The following is a 15,472-nucleotide window of genomic DNA, read 5'->3' on the forward strand; positions in this document are numbered from 1 at the left end:
ACAAGGAAGGCAATAATAATATCCAAACTAATTTTCATAGAAGTGCTGAAACCTCTTAAGTTAAGTAAACTCAGTGGTAAACAGTTACTAGCAACTGAGTATATCAGAGTAGTTTGTGCACATTTTATCCTAGTAAACTTCCCAAGTGGCATTTTCGTCCATTCAAAAAAAATTTGCAAAACTTCAAAAGGAAGACCATGAACAAGTTTAAATTTCTTTTTGCCTGATATGTGCTTACACTGTACAATTGTTTATGTAAGGGAAAAAAAAAACCCAGTAAGGATGGTACTTTTCAAATATTTTTTATTAACAACCATATGGATTCAACTTTGTCAAGAAGTTACAATTAACATTATAATGTACTGGCTAATGTCATTGCAGTGTCAGTGGAAGCAGCCTTCGTGCTTTCTAAGCTTGTTATGAAACTTTTTTAATCTTTCATAGAAGTAAAAAATGCTTCCGCTAGCAGATTATAATGAATATGTTGGAATTATCCTATGTGTGGCCACAGCTGAATGAATGGCCACATTTGCATCCAGATGAATGAACAGGAAAATGTTACATGCTTCCACTGACGCTGCAGGGGACAATTCTTATTTCAAAAACCAATTAACTTTTTTTAGACAGTGACAGCACTTTGTGTGATGTTGTAATCCATTTGAATTAAGTCGATTAACACACTTGAAAAAAAATGTGAAGCAGAAATATCTGGGGCAAATTCTTTTCTGACCTGTATTTCATCCAAACCTAATGAATCCAAAAGGATTGTATGACATATGAGTCAGGATAAATGTTGGCCCAGAGAGGCAAGTTCATTCCTGGTATAGGTGGGTTCAGTTCCTTTAAGGTCAGTGGAACTGAGCCTGATTATCCCAGTGGAGGCTGAACTTCACCCAGTTGGGCAGAGAATTCATTGAAGTCAGTGAAGCCATCCAAGGATGAATTTAGCCTCAGGTGTTTAAACCCCTTTTTTTCATTCCTTTGCTGTTATATTTTCTTTTCCTGCTTACTCCTGTTTTCTGATTATTCTCCTTTTCTCTGTGCTTTTTAAAAATGTCCCTTCTCTTCTTCTCTTTTTGTGCGTTATTTTTTGTATAGTCAATGTGACATGGGTAAGTTCAGCTAAGTATTAGTTTCCTCAGGAAATAACTGGAATATTACCATTTTCACTTTAAACAGATGCCCAAAAATAAGGATTTGAATCTGAGCTCCTGATTCAAGAAAAATTCTTGAATTCCATAAAATGAATGAATTCCATAGAATTTTTGCTTGAGTAAGGATTGCAGGTCCCAATCCAGAAATACTACTGTACATCAGATGTTCACTATACATCAGCAATTCAGTATGATTTGACTTATCACAGAAGAGCAGGTGAATTCCTCATCACCATACTATAATGAGAGCAGTCACTCTAAGTAGGATTATTTCAGAAACATATGGAACAACCGTGGGCACTGTGAATAAAAGTGTATGATCTTTGCAATCTTGAACCCTAGGCTAAACCACTATATTCATATTTAAATAAAAAGTATAGATCATATAAGCCAGGAGCAAATACAAATTTTTAAACAAATAATAATCAAAACTATTCTTTTCAGTTCTCTCTTCAGTCAGGTACAAGAAACGTGCTGATCAGAAAACAGTTACAAATGCCTGAAGCTCTTACTTAAGTTCAAATTCTTTCTTCGACAATCCTCAACTGGACTGTAAATCAGAAAAAAAAATTCTCATTTGTCCCCACTCATGAGCAGTTTGTATTAGCTGTCATGAGCTGGACTTTAATAAGCAGCACAGGACAAGACCTGGAAAGCTAAACAGCTCCTTCTTTTGTGAAACCAATGAATGACTGTCAGTCATGACACTGTCTTTAAAGAGAGAGCATAGAAACAGGAAACTCCTCATGAAGAAATATGAGCAATGCTTATAAAAATCCGAACAAACAGTTCTTCTTCTCCAGAATTTCATATATTCACTACTCTTTCTATTTCCTATCAATATTATGTTAAAAAATTACTATATGATAAGACTTGCAGCTACAAAAATAATAATGGTGAGCATGAAAGAAAAAAAAATTAGGATTTTAAACTGTAATTTGAAAAGATATCTTCTGGATTTATCAGTACTTTGTAAAGACATTAACATTTTCATACATAATTTATAGAACTCATTCTTCTGTGCACAAAACTGTATTAAATAAATTAACTTAAAATTAGAAGGACTCAAGCATGTTATTTAAGGCAAAAATACCAAGTTTCCATGAGATAAATTTTCAGCAAAACCCAAGGCCCCGTTTCTGTACGGAATCTGTACAGGCAGGGCTAATGCTCAGCTCTCCCATTGATGCCTCCCAGGCTCAATGGGGGTGCAACCGTCTGCTCATGCAGATGATGGTTTAAGAGTGGAGTCCAATACATGATGCCTTGATTTTTCGATCTTGTCAGGGAGGGGAGTTTCATTACTGACATGCACTTGCCATGGGACTGATCTTTTTCTCCTGACCTGAACCTAAGCACAGGTTTATGTTTAGGCTAGCAGGAGGTTTCATATGAAAGGCAAGAAAGGCACCATAAACAATTAGGAAAAGGAAATAAAAGCCTAAAAAAAACTTTGTGAAGTTTTAAATTTTGGATAGCACTTTAAAATTATGGATCTGTCCGGATAAATCGTAGACATTCAAATAAGTTAATAGTTAAATGAACTGAGATGTGGGGAAAAAACTACTTATCCTCACAAAACTGCTGTTCTAATCAGGCTTTAGTATGATCAGACTGCACATAAAAGAAAAGAGGAAAGATTGAACGTGGTAAATTACATAGCAGATCAGTGGTGAAGAAATTGTGCTTTAGGGTGTCTTTCAGGATTTAACAGCTGAAATTTGCTCTGGCGTAAGCCATGGAACACGGTGTACCATCTGTGGACCCCATATAACTACGCAATGTATACACTCCACAGTTTGCCTGTACTTTCACATAATAAGGTTATCGTGAAACATCCAGGAATACTTCTGTAAAGGAAATATGGAAGCAGAAATGACAATGGTTTCATAGTAAACAGATCAAGTCCTTCACAATACAATCTACAGCATTTAGCCATGGTTAAGACCGGAGTGATGCTTTTGATGTACATAGTAAGTTCCCAGCAGGTCTGGGCCTTGAGAAAACACTGCCCTGAGTAAGCTGGCACTGGCACCCCCGTACATTTGGTGTTCCTGCTTCTAGAGGGAAGCTGAGCCCAAGTCAGGTTGTCTACAAGCCTGTGGTGCAGGTAGGGTATAAGTCTGGGGGGAGGCAACACACAGAAACCTCGTTCAGCTAGGAAGAATGAAAGCCCGTTTAGGTTCTGCAAGGGTTCTTCCAGTGGTGCAGCCTTGCTGGGGATGTGCAGATAGACACTAATACTTCTCCTGCATCTCAGCAGAAGTTAAGTGTAGGTTAGGATAAGAAAAAAAGAGGATGCATCAAGCAGGAATGCTTGGCCTGAAGTAGGCTTTGAATCTGAAAACTCAGGAGGAAGCAGTCTGAAGGTCCTCTCTTGTGGAGTTCACAAGAAATGACTGCAGTTGGGACACAGTCTTGAGCTATAAGAGTGTGACTGCTTTCCCCTCTCTCCTCCTCACCTTTTATTTAAAAAGAAATCAAACAAAACCAGCCAACAAAACCAGCCAACCAAACCTCCTCTTGCCTTCAGATTTTTTTTTTTGTTAAGGTGGTCTTCCCTACTTCTATTCCCATTTCTGATTGCCAAGTTGACTTTTGGTTTTGGTTTTTTTTTTTTTGTTTTTTTTTTTTGTTTGTTTGGAAATAGCACTCAGTATTTGTGACTGACGACTGGATTTCAAAAAAATAAATATTTTTGCCTCTTTATATTTTCCGTCATCATTTTCCTTCCTGCCCATCTAAATCCATATTCTTTTTTTCCTCCATTCATTGTGTTGTCTTTCTCTCTTCCCTGTCCTATCCTCTTTAGTTTTACTCTGCATTTCAGTTCCTCATTTTCCCTCCTTTCCCAGCCTCATAAAGTGTTGTTATGGTATCAGATTCTGACTGTGAGGAAAATTGCCAATATTTCTATACAAGGAAATATTGCTTCTATAATAAAGGCAGTGCCTGCTTCCTTCCCTCACCTACTGCCACCAAAATGGTTCAAATTCATAATACAGCTCCTCAATGAGAATGGAAGAAGGAGAGATTCCCCTGAATTTTCAGTGCAGTCACCCAGGTTATCCATTTCTGAGGCCCGCTCTAATCCTTAAAATACAAACTTTTCATTGCAAAATAAAGTCCTTGTTATAAAGAACGATGGGATAGTGGTGTGTCAGGTACTTTTGCCACAGTATTAAGTCACCAAAAGTTGGATGGATATTAACATACTGTTAACGTATAAAACATACTGGTTTTCCAAGTTAAAAGTAACTGATTACCGATGAGCTCATATATGTGTCTTGCAACTGGCAGCCATTTCAATCCCATATTACTGGTTTCCTTGGTACCTTGCTAGCAGCTGTAGATATTTTTTTTTGTTGTAAACATAAACTATCATCTAAATCAGGACATTATATATATATATTTAATTAGTTCAGAAGCAAAGTGCTTTAAACCTTACAATTTTTACTTCTGCCCTGTAGAAACGGCACTAGGTCTAAATGCTCAGATTTTTGCTTTTTGATACATCCTGCAGCATTAGCTTTGTAGGCAACTTGTCATTTAAACCTACCGTACTATATAAAGGCTGCTGTACTGTAGGTGTAAATGTGAATGTTAGCCATCACTTAGACATGCATTTTCATGCAACTAGGAGATATGGGCTCATTCAACTGCTTCTCAGATTCATCCTGATTTTTGTGATTTTCTCTTATTAAAAAGGCTTTGAAAACACTTCATGCTATGATATGTATGACTAGAGGAATGACCCAGCCAATGAAGAAAGCCCACAAGCTGTTATTTAAGTTTGACATGGAGCAGATTGAGTGCTTCTGTACCGTCCCCTGCCTTGCAAAGGCTTTGAGATGATCTTGATATTCCAGTCCTTAGAGAGTCAGCAGAGAGGGTTGTTTCCACTAATGGGCGCGAGATGGCTTCAGTAGTCTCTGTTCCTGCCTCTGTCTCCAACTCTTCATCAGTTATAAATAATTTTGACTCCCTCCATTTGGAGTATATGTCTTGGCTACCTCTGGAACCACTGGAGTCACTTCCAGCGACCTGTACATTCAGTTCTTCTGTTGATTGTATAAGGTTTTGTACAGATAAAGATTTTCCTAAGTCCATTTGCACCACAGGTTTAACTGAGAGCAAAGATTCCCCTTCTGTATCGAGATTTTTTCTCCACGTGAGATCCTTTGTTGCACTGGGCTGTGCAACTTGTCCATTATCCTTTGATACAACAAGGCAAGCGGTGACATCGGAAATATTTTCCTGTGTGGTTACAGGAATAATATGAACAGGCTCAGGCTTACTGATATGCTTCACTGATGAGAAAGGTGGTATTTGTAATGTTGTTGGAGTTGCTGGCTTAGTTGCCGGGTTTATTTGGTTTGATGTATTATTAACTGTTGCAGGTCCATCATTTGGCACTTGTGTTGCTTGACTATGCATAGCTGGACTAAAAGCATAGTAAGCCTGACTGCTAAATTCATTTGGTGTCAGTATAAGCTGTAGGCCACGAGGCAGATTGGCACTAGCTGATCTGGATATGCATCCACTAATTTGTGCAGAATTAGACAAATCTTTGCTGTCTGATGGACTCTGGTAATCAGAAGTCTGCTCACACTCAAAAGCTGGCATTTGAAAGGAAGCCAAAGTGAGTGCAGATGCAGATCCTTTTCGCAAAACTTGTTGATAAATATCTAAGAGACAGTCCAGTTTTGACTCAATGGATTGTACCTAGAGCAGGAAAGGAAAAGGTCAGTTAACATTAATGCCAAGTACCAATTTAAAATATTTGGAACCCGAGCAAAGGGGAAATGCGACTGTTGAAGAGAAAAACGGGAGTGTCTTGGTATACGCTATGACTCTTGAAAAATAAGGTTGATAGAAGCTGTGTAGGTTTTTCACAAGCAGTCTGATAAAAGGGGAAAAAATTAACAACCTGTGATTTTTATTTCTTATTTGTCTGTACATGTAAGACAGTTAAGGTAATACGATTCCTATAAATTTCATTTCAACATGTAAATGAAGCAGATTTAAAATAAAAAACCAACCTGTTCAGCCTTTGAAATTGTCAATAAAATACAGAAAAGGCATGAACAATAGAGCAAGACAAAGCAACATAGGTAATCACTCTACCTGTTTCTCCACTTTGACTACACGCCCTAACATGCTGAGGTCATCGGTTGTCTCGTTCTCTACAGGATTCTTTTCTCTACTTCTTTTATCTGCTGTGATTTGTCCTTTCCCAAGAATTTGGTCAACACTGCAAGAGAAATCAAAAGCTCCGATTATTGTTGAAAGCAGTGATGATACGGAAGTGCTTGCTAATCTATACATTAAAAATTAACATTGTAGTACTTCAGAAAAGCTCCTGGGAAAGAAGACAAACAGTTCTATTAAAGAATTAAGGAAAAAAGAAGAGTGCTTTTTGAGCATTTGGAGGTTAGCTGATGGGCAGTTCTCAATGTTGACCTCATCCTTTTGGCAACCTCCTGGCTAAATTCCTTCTTTATGAATGGACTTTACAGATAAAAGATTACATGTTTTATCCTTCAGACTTCCATTTTCTGGGGACAACAATGCATGGTTTTTTTCTTCATTTTCACCCACAATGTAATTTCTGGCTCAGCTGTGTTCACAGAAAGAGAGGCTGGATTGGAAACTACAGATAACAATTTGTACCCAAATATAACATAGGGATGTTAAACATTACCAGTATTCATTATGCAGTGAATGACACAAGAAGATGCAGGAATTCTTCTTTCCTTACCGTGATTGAAGACTCTTAATCCTGCATAACATGTCTAGATGACCTGCTGAATACTGTTCAATGACATCTTTGACATCATATGGACGAAGTGTTTCCTTAAATTTTCTTTTTGCAACATGAAATTTCATAATTCTGCATGGAAAAAGCATTCCACAGATTAATTTTCAACAGTTGTGAAACAATACAATATACTCCACTGATAAAATCTGACAGCAAATTTTTAAATAGAAGATGTTTTCAATGTAGCTATTGCAAGTATACTTCTCCCTTTACAAAATAGTTTTTATAAGTACAGATGTGTAAGTACAAATGCCTTGTAGCTATTCCTTTGAATTGTTATGTAAGAAAGATCAGGTAACACTATTTTAAAGAGCATAGAGCATATTTAATTTAGTATTCCCTTATCTGGCTCTTTTTATGGTGGGTGCCTGACTTGAAAGGTACTGAAGTACATGCTTCACTTGAACCTGGGATTAATCCCAATTGTGTAAGATATCTTGTAAGCTACATTTAGGGCTTAAACTACTTCTGTCCCTTTTAGAGGCAAGATTTCTCTAGGATTTTTTTTTTTTTTTTTTTGCTGGTATTGATTTTAAGTTATTTGACCTCCATTTTGTAAAAAAAAAATTAAATTTATGCACCAAATTAATTTTTCATCAGTTTTTAATTTTTTTCCAATGAACATCCAGGCCTAGGATTTGTTTTTAATTTATTTTGCCAACATAAGGTTAAACTTTGCAGGCTAACCAGAAGTTTTCATGCTTGTTCTGTATTGAAAACTACGGGAATTATTGTTTTATTAGTGTTAGTCATTTTTTCCCCTTGAATCTTAATGCAGAATAGTAAGTATCAGATAACAGGAAAAACCCCAAACTGATGAACGGAATATATTTTTCATGTGAGACTTGCACAAGTTTCTGTGATACTTATGTGAACATATGATGTCCACTGAGTAGTTCTTTTTAGAATGAAAAGCTTGATATTAAATTGTAAATTTTAAATAATAGAAAGGACAAATTTGGAAAGTTAATGACAGCGAGCCAATTTTCCACATCAGATGTAAAAACCTGCATTTCTCTTTGGTTTACATGAGAACCATGGGAGCTGGGAGAAAAACCAAGGGATCAGGTGTATTGGCTATTCTGGTCTGTGTTAAAGAGCTTACGAATCCCAATTAAGGCCAAACTGCTGATATTTGCTATCTATTGAAATTAAAAATGCAGAGACAATAAATTGGTCTCTTATTCCAAATCCCAGTATTTCATGTTAATATATTCCCTCCATATGTCTTTGGCAGCTGTAAGATAATGAATGATAATAAAACCCAAAACATGACTCTCGCTCTGTGATAAAAATAGGTTAGTGGTGTTTTAGTGGAATTTAGGAATACCATACTTTTTATAGCTGGGACAGACTTTAGGGTAATAGATATGTAGAGTCAGATTAATTATATATAGTGATCCTCTACTGTTTCCTGTACTATACATAAATGTTCTTCCAAATAATGTCAGCCTTCTCCCACAGCACTTAGGCTGCTAATATTCCCATTTAAAAATGAGATTGCTTGTCACTGGTATACAGCTTGAAGTATGATTCTGATTATAGAAATTAAAAATGGAAAAGGCCTGTTAGGAGTAGTCCATCATCTTGATAGTTCAGGACTGATCTCCATGCAGTTTTAAACATGTCAGATGATGCACTTTCCTCTTTTACATTGCCATCCAGTTCTATAAGCTGATGATTTCGGCATCTTTTGTAATCTGAAGGCCTCTGAAGCTGGGATGCAGATTTTTTTTTTTTTGCTCTTAGCTGTCATATGATGCCAAGATATTCTGTTCTTAATAGCAGCACAGACAATCTCACGGAATCTAGTTCTTTATTTAGGTTGTGAAGAATAAAGGATGTAGCTGACATACAAGAAAGTATAATTTTTTTTTTTGTTATTTTCTGTCTGTTTTGGAGGTCACAATTTTTTACTTCACATTCTTGATAAGGTAGAAATATGAAACTCAGAAAAGCTAAGCAAAAGGATTACTGGCATAATTGAAGACAAATGAATTTACCACAACTGAGTGACTACAAGAGAAGAGAAAGAAGACTAATTTTTATTAACAGCCATAGAAGCTTCTCAATTAACATGTACAAAAGTCTTAATTTCTGCTTTGCAGTTTTATAATAGTTTTTTTTTTGTTACCAAGGCAGTTTGCTCATAACATTCAGAAGTCAAACACAGGATGAAAAGCATCACAGCTATATCAGTGACGTTCAACTGTACTATTTCTGGTTTAGGCATTAGCTCATGTGTTGCTATCTTAATTAACTGCAGCAGGGTTTGGAACAGACCCATATTGCTTAAATATATATATAATTTTACAAAAACTGTGAAAAAAAAGAATGATTATAGAAGACTGGGGTTTTAAAAGACCACAAGTTAATTAAGAAGCAAAACCCCTGAATTCTTTCATTGATGGAGCCTAGCAACAGCTTTGCAGTTACTAAATGTAGTTTTTTCTCCAAAGTTATTTACCATCAATTTTAAAAAATCAGTTCTCGTTCTACATCTTAAAATAACTATCTAATTGAACTTGATAGGCTTGAACACCTGTCCTGAGAGATTATTACAACTACATTGAGCATATTCAAAATAGTGAACAAAAACCCATTTGAGCCTCCTCCAGTTGTGCTTCTAGAATAAAAAGTTGGCTATTCTGGCGTATTCCTGTGTGATAAAAACGAAGCGTTCAGTTTTTCGGGCACAGGTGCATAACCTAGCCATACAAAAAAGTGGGAGTGAGCTCAAGGTAATTCATAACCACAAGTATCTGAAGCACCAGCCCTAAACACAGGACGAGGAAAAGAGCAAACAAACTACAGCTGGGTCCGTCTTCTCTGGCTACACCACAAGGGGGCAAACAAGACTCATCATAAAGTAGCTCAAGTCACCACTGACAAGACTCTGCGGCTGGTACTCTCCAAACAGCAGTAATTGACAGCAAGAATTAACTCAGAAGAACAAAGCGTGTAGTCCTCAGGATTTTTTTTGAAGGTTATTTGTATTTATATCGCTGTATGCTGTCTAGTGAGGTGATATTTTATAACTTAAATATAATATGACAGTTAATACCCGGTTGTAAACCTTCCTGAGGCACAAGTGTGACAATTTTCTGGTGAGACTTAGCCATAAAAAGTAGCCTATTTCAATAATACATCCAGAGAAGAGCAGAAAAAAGTCTTTTGTGTTGAGTTAGACCAATATATCAACATATTTTGTCTATGGTTAACGTCTAAACCACAGGTATCACTAATCTTTACAGGCCTTGGTAATTTGTAGAGGGTTAAAGGTCCAGTACCAACTTTTGTCTTATTGACCCTTAGTGACCAAAAGCAGCATCCATTTCATTTAACTGTTGTCAAATGCAAGATCAGCACTGATCTAGAATTACAGTGTTTTTTGAATGTGCAGGGTGTGTATATTTCCTGGCATTTTTTGTATTATATTTGCCATTCATGTTGCCCCTTCCAGTATTAAAAACCTTTCTGCTTGTCACTAGTGCACTTTACGGAGACTGATACTGAGTGAGAACATCTCTAATCCTCTCTGTGGCATTGTTGTACTCATGTCATTTTTTTTAAACCTTGTGAGCCTTGTCACTATCTCAGCAAGTAGAGCTTTGTCCTACAGGGATTCAGGTAAACTTACAAGTGGTTCCTGCCTGAAAGATTAAGAGGCAGGTAGGTTGTTTTGCCCATACCTAGATGAGGTGCCCACAAGGTGTTTGCTTGCTTACTACATCAGGAAAGCAGACGCGCACAGCTCAGGTTGTGCTGGTTCCTCCCTCTCTCTACCCTTAGCATGCCAAATAACCCTTCTTCCTGGTAAACTGCAATGTGCAGAAGAGTTCAAGATCCAATATAGAGAGGTCAACAGACAAAGGTGGTTGAGAGATACTACTGCATGTGGGGTGACTGGGTCAATATTGTCTCCTATCTTGGGTCTTGACCTAACCTACTCCTTAGGAGCCAGAGACATTGTTTTCTCCGAAGCACAGTTCTGTTGTAGCCAAAGACACATCTAAGAGCCTTGGCTAGACTCTGAAGACCATCTGCACAGAAAACAGATAATGTGTTGGGGTTTACTAGAAACTGAGGATTCTGAAACACCATCACTGAACAAATTCATAATAGCTGCTAAAAATACATTTTAAAGGTGTAGCAGAAAAATTTCAAAGACTGAACGTGAATGGTAAATTATATTTTCCTTCTTTGGCTATTAAATATGTATGACTATTCAACTCTCTGGCTTATCAGCTCAAGAATTCTCAAATTTCATTACATTTAGTGACATTTATTATTTCTTATTAACAACAAATGAAAATATATCTATGCAATCCCTACAGTTAAAGAGAGAAAAGACCTCTTAGGTCAGCAAGTTCATCTTCCTGCCTTTGCAGTTATTTCCTATTGCATATTTATTTATGCTTCTCAAATCTAATTTTGTATTCCATAAATAGTAAAATAATTCCATCATTTCCATTGTGAAGAGTATTACAGAATTTAGTGTCTCTTGCTATGAAAAATGATCAGAGATATTGCAATATATAGAAACAAGGTATCTTCATCTTATTTTTAGTTTCTTTTATATACATTCATCATTGTCAACTAACGGTGTGGGAAAAAGCAATGTTTTTTGTTAGTTTCCAGGAACACCGCAGGATATTAATGGCTTTATGTTCGCAACAAGACTAGGGCTTGTTGAGTAGCACTACGAAAACCTGCTGGCACAAAGGGCTCTGTGTACCACTAGCAAGAACTTCTTTGTGCACTGCTCTGATCCCAGCCGGAGGCGGTGGAGAAGCAGAACTGACCCTGTCCTGGCCCAAAGCATGCTGTGCCACATTGCACCACGCTACCCATCTGTTCCCTACTTCAGTATTGTGCGAATCCATCAAAGAGTTTTCCTTACTTTCTCCACTGCCTCAGTCGGTCTTTCCTGATGGAGAGTTTGTAGTAAGGGAGGTGGAGGGGGCAGCACAAGCACTTGGCTGTGAAAGACTCAACTTGAGGGGCTTTGAGAGGAGGGTGACAGCTTGACATGTTACCAGACAGCTCTGCCCAGTGGCTCTTTGTTAGGACTGATTGGAAGTTCTATTTTTGGAAAGGGACAATGTGTTAAGAAATGGAAGTGGTTTTCAGGAAAGAACTATTTTCTCCACCTCTTGTTCTGACGATTTCAAAATGAAAGTTTGGGTGTGTTGTTTCTTTAAAATCAAAAAGTTGTTTGGAAGAACAAGGTAGCCCTGGGAAAGATGTAAATAAGAAAGCTCAGAAACAGAAGCAGTGCACTTTGAAATTGCCAAAATGAAAGGTGATAACTAACCCAGTTTTTGTGTTTTGCTATTCCAAAGCTGCCCAGCCTAGGAGTAACCAGAATTTCCTGGGCTCCTTACACAGAAAAAACACCTTAGTTCTTTCTAATTCCAAAACTGAGGCAGGCCCTACCTCTGTAAACCAACAGGCGTGAATAAATTTTACCAATTTCATTTTTTCCCCAAAACAAAAGGACCATTTGTATCATTGTAAAACAATTTGTAGGAAAAAATACTCTCCTTTATTGCAGTTTTTCAGGTGATGTAGCGAGAATGGATTCAGCTGTGCATGCTTACATTTAGGGTCTTTTGAAAGTGCCTCATGAAGCTATTCAAGTACCTTCTGTCTTCATCTGGCCCTGTATACCAGCATGAAAGGAAAACCAGCCTCCACCCTCCCCCGTTGCCTTTGCAATTCAAAGCTGTTGCTAAAAACAAACTTCAAAATGAGGCACAAAGTTTCCATATAGGCAGATGTTATCATCTTGAAATTCTACGGTTACTACATAGTGTCTCAGATCGTTCTTCAGATGTTTGCATAGATCCCGGTGTAGTCGGGTAACAGATACTCTGAATAATCAGAAAGAGGAGTATCAGCTACCTGACGAACTGAATTATCAGTCTCTTGATTTTGAGAGATTAAGGTATAGCATTTAATGAAAGTCTGAAGATCATTGTGCATTACTGCATTATGGATCTCAAACAAAGGTGTGTTTCTGAAGCAAGGTATATGAGCTGCTTGCAATTTATTGAAACACTAACATTTGCAGGGAGAGGTGGGAGAGATTTGTGGCTAATGGATAGCAAGCAGAGATGCAGAATTCTTATTCTCAACCTCACTGGTGAAATGAGTTGTTCTTAGCCAAGTGCACAGAGAAAAAGTTGGAGATAGTCTAAAAAGTTGACTCTTATGAGCTAAATAGTGCATATCCGAAACAAACTGATTGTTGCATCTTTGTCCTTATTAGAACATTTCTGTGGATAACACTGTGCAGAAAGATTGCCAACAAGATGCTTCATATTTGAGGACTTTGCATTTGAGCTGATAATTACCAAGAGAATCAAGCAAAGATGCAGGTGATGCACTGAACAATTCAGCGGTGCCTATGAATTTAGTATTAAAATGTTAAGAGGATCTTAAAGAATTTGATCAGTATTAGAAATAAGATGACCACTGGTATCACTTGCCTATACAGTGGGAAGGTGCATTTGTCACCAAGTGTCAACCAGTCTGTTTAAAGAGCAACAACACAGACAACGATCTTTGGCACCAGAGCCACCGAATTATGCTGATTGTTCCTAATTTGAGCATTTTCCTTTTGAAAGAATAGGTCTGCTTTATAGGTGGGTGTCCACTGTGTAGAAAGATTTCTGTCACCTGCTGAAACCGTGTTGGCAAGGGACGCGGCTCAGCGGTGACATTTGAGTTGCCAGTTGCAGTGGCTGTGGACATGGACCTGGTATCTGACACGTCCCATGAGGTCATTTCCAAGCAGGTTGGAAAAATTGTTGGAACAGATGTCTGCAAGTGATCTGACAAGCTGTCTGTGCTAGTAGAAAAGTACTAGAAACAGACTTGCTCGTTATCTGTCTTCATTGGCAATCAGTGGAAAAAGAGGATGGAAATACAAGTAGCCCATAGATTATCACTGCATGAAATTATTTGATAAAGAGCTTAAATTCTTTCTTCCCATAGCGCTGAGAAAACTCATGTGAGAGTCTCCTTGCAGGAAAACATTGTCTTTCCATAGTTTTGCAGAAAACCTCTGTGGTTGCTGCCTGCCTGCAAGATGTGCTAGCCACTGATGTGATCGTGATGCAGAGCGGGGTGACCCTCAGCTATAACCTTGGGTTTGCTGTTAGCAGAGAGGGAATGCCTGAGCTCTCCTTGCTTGTCAATTTACTCTTTATGGTGGGGATTTTGCCTTTCAGGATGTGCACTTCAAAATATTCAGGAAGATGAAAAGCCTTCGCAGTCCCAAGAGGGTTAATGCTAAGTTTAAGCTTTCAATACAAGTAATTTTATAAGTTTCAGTGCAGTTTGCTACTTTCTTGGAAAATAAGGAAACTATTAGCTTTAAATTATGAGTGTTATATTTAGTTCAATGGATAGTGGCAGCCAAGATTTTGCACAATTGAATGAATGTAATTATTCTGCTGTTACCAGAAGAAAGTTGTAATAGAAGTCATATGACAGTTTCAGGAATATGGAAATGCAATGAAACCCTAAACTTTTAAAGGAAATAACTTTTTCAGGCAAGGTGATACACATTCAGTAACAGTACATCAAACTGGATTACAGTATTGAAATGTGGTGGGAACCAGCACTCGTTACTCTCATTTTCTTCTGAGTTAAATAATTTCTTTGACATTGAAAAGCTGAAAACAGAACAGATGAAATATTTGACTCATAAGTAAAAGACTGATGAAAAGGAAACATAAATAAACTATATTAGCGTTAGTTATGTAACAAACATAGCCAGGTAATAAGCCAACTACCTACCATTTTATTAACTGACATGCAGTTAATTAGTATCTTAATTAAAGAAATCTCAAATATTTATTAATTCAGTATTTTTTGCTCACCTGATTGCTCTGATGACAGTTTTAAGAGCAGGGGTGAGATCTTCTACTGACACATCACACTGGCACCCTTTATCATCATAAACATCATCTGTTCCAAGACTGGTGTCGGCTGCAAAATACAAGAGCAGACTAAACAAGACACATTTAAAAATCTCTTGCTTAGTGTTTTCTAAACCTGCACAGTGGTTCTGGAAAAATAAGGACTACAAATCAAATAAGACAGAGCTTCATCAGTTTACAAACTATACAATGTCTGTGCTTGTGTCATAAAAGGCCTGAGTAGTCCCTGCTGTAAACAGTAGAAGTCAGAAAGGAAGAAAACCCTGTTATTTTTCAAACAAATTAATAGCTTAGTACCAGTATGTCTATGACTTATGTCTCACTGTTTTTCATCACACTTTGTCTTAAGGGAACGCAGTAAGCTAACAGATGCAAAGGCAGAATCAAAAGATGCTGAAGTTATATGAAAAGGTTATTTTTTTACCACTGTGGATCTACGTGACATGGAAGACAAAGGAGAAGATCCATTTCATTTACTAAGGAGGCCGTGGAACGATCCAGTGCTTTATTACAGATGAAAATAAATGAGGCACCTTTTTGTGAGA

The 15,472-nt window shown here is 37.4% G+C and overlaps 1 protein-coding gene across 3 annotated transcripts in view; it reads right to left on the bottom strand.

The window, feature by feature from the left end:
• Window positions 1-286: 286 nt before the first annotated feature.
• Window positions 287-15,472, bottom strand: part of KCNQ5 (potassium voltage-gated channel subfamily Q member 5) — a 284,616-nt gene continuing 269,430 nt past the window's right edge. For all 3 annotated transcript variants that reach the window (XM_069851428.1, XM_069851427.1, XM_069851429.1), the window contains 4 exons: window positions 14,868-14,976; window positions 6,916-7,047; window positions 6,282-6,408; window positions 287-5,879 (listed from right to left, as the gene is read on the bottom strand). In XM_069851428.1, coding sequence (XP_069707529.1) covers window positions 4,938-5,879; window positions 6,282-6,408; window positions 6,916-7,047; window positions 14,868-14,976 — 1,310 coding nt within the window. In that variant the 3' untranslated portion in view covers window positions 287-4,937. The remainder of the gene's footprint in view (window positions 5,880-6,281; window positions 6,409-6,915; window positions 7,048-14,867; window positions 14,977-15,472) is intronic.

The sequence above is a fragment of the Phaenicophaeus curvirostris genome, chromosome 2 (assembly GCF_032191515.1).
Source record: "Phaenicophaeus curvirostris isolate KB17595 chromosome 2, BPBGC_Pcur_1.0, whole genome shotgun sequence".
NCBI classification, from domain to species: Eukaryota; Metazoa; Chordata; class Aves; order Cuculiformes; family Cuculidae; genus Phaenicophaeus; species Phaenicophaeus curvirostris.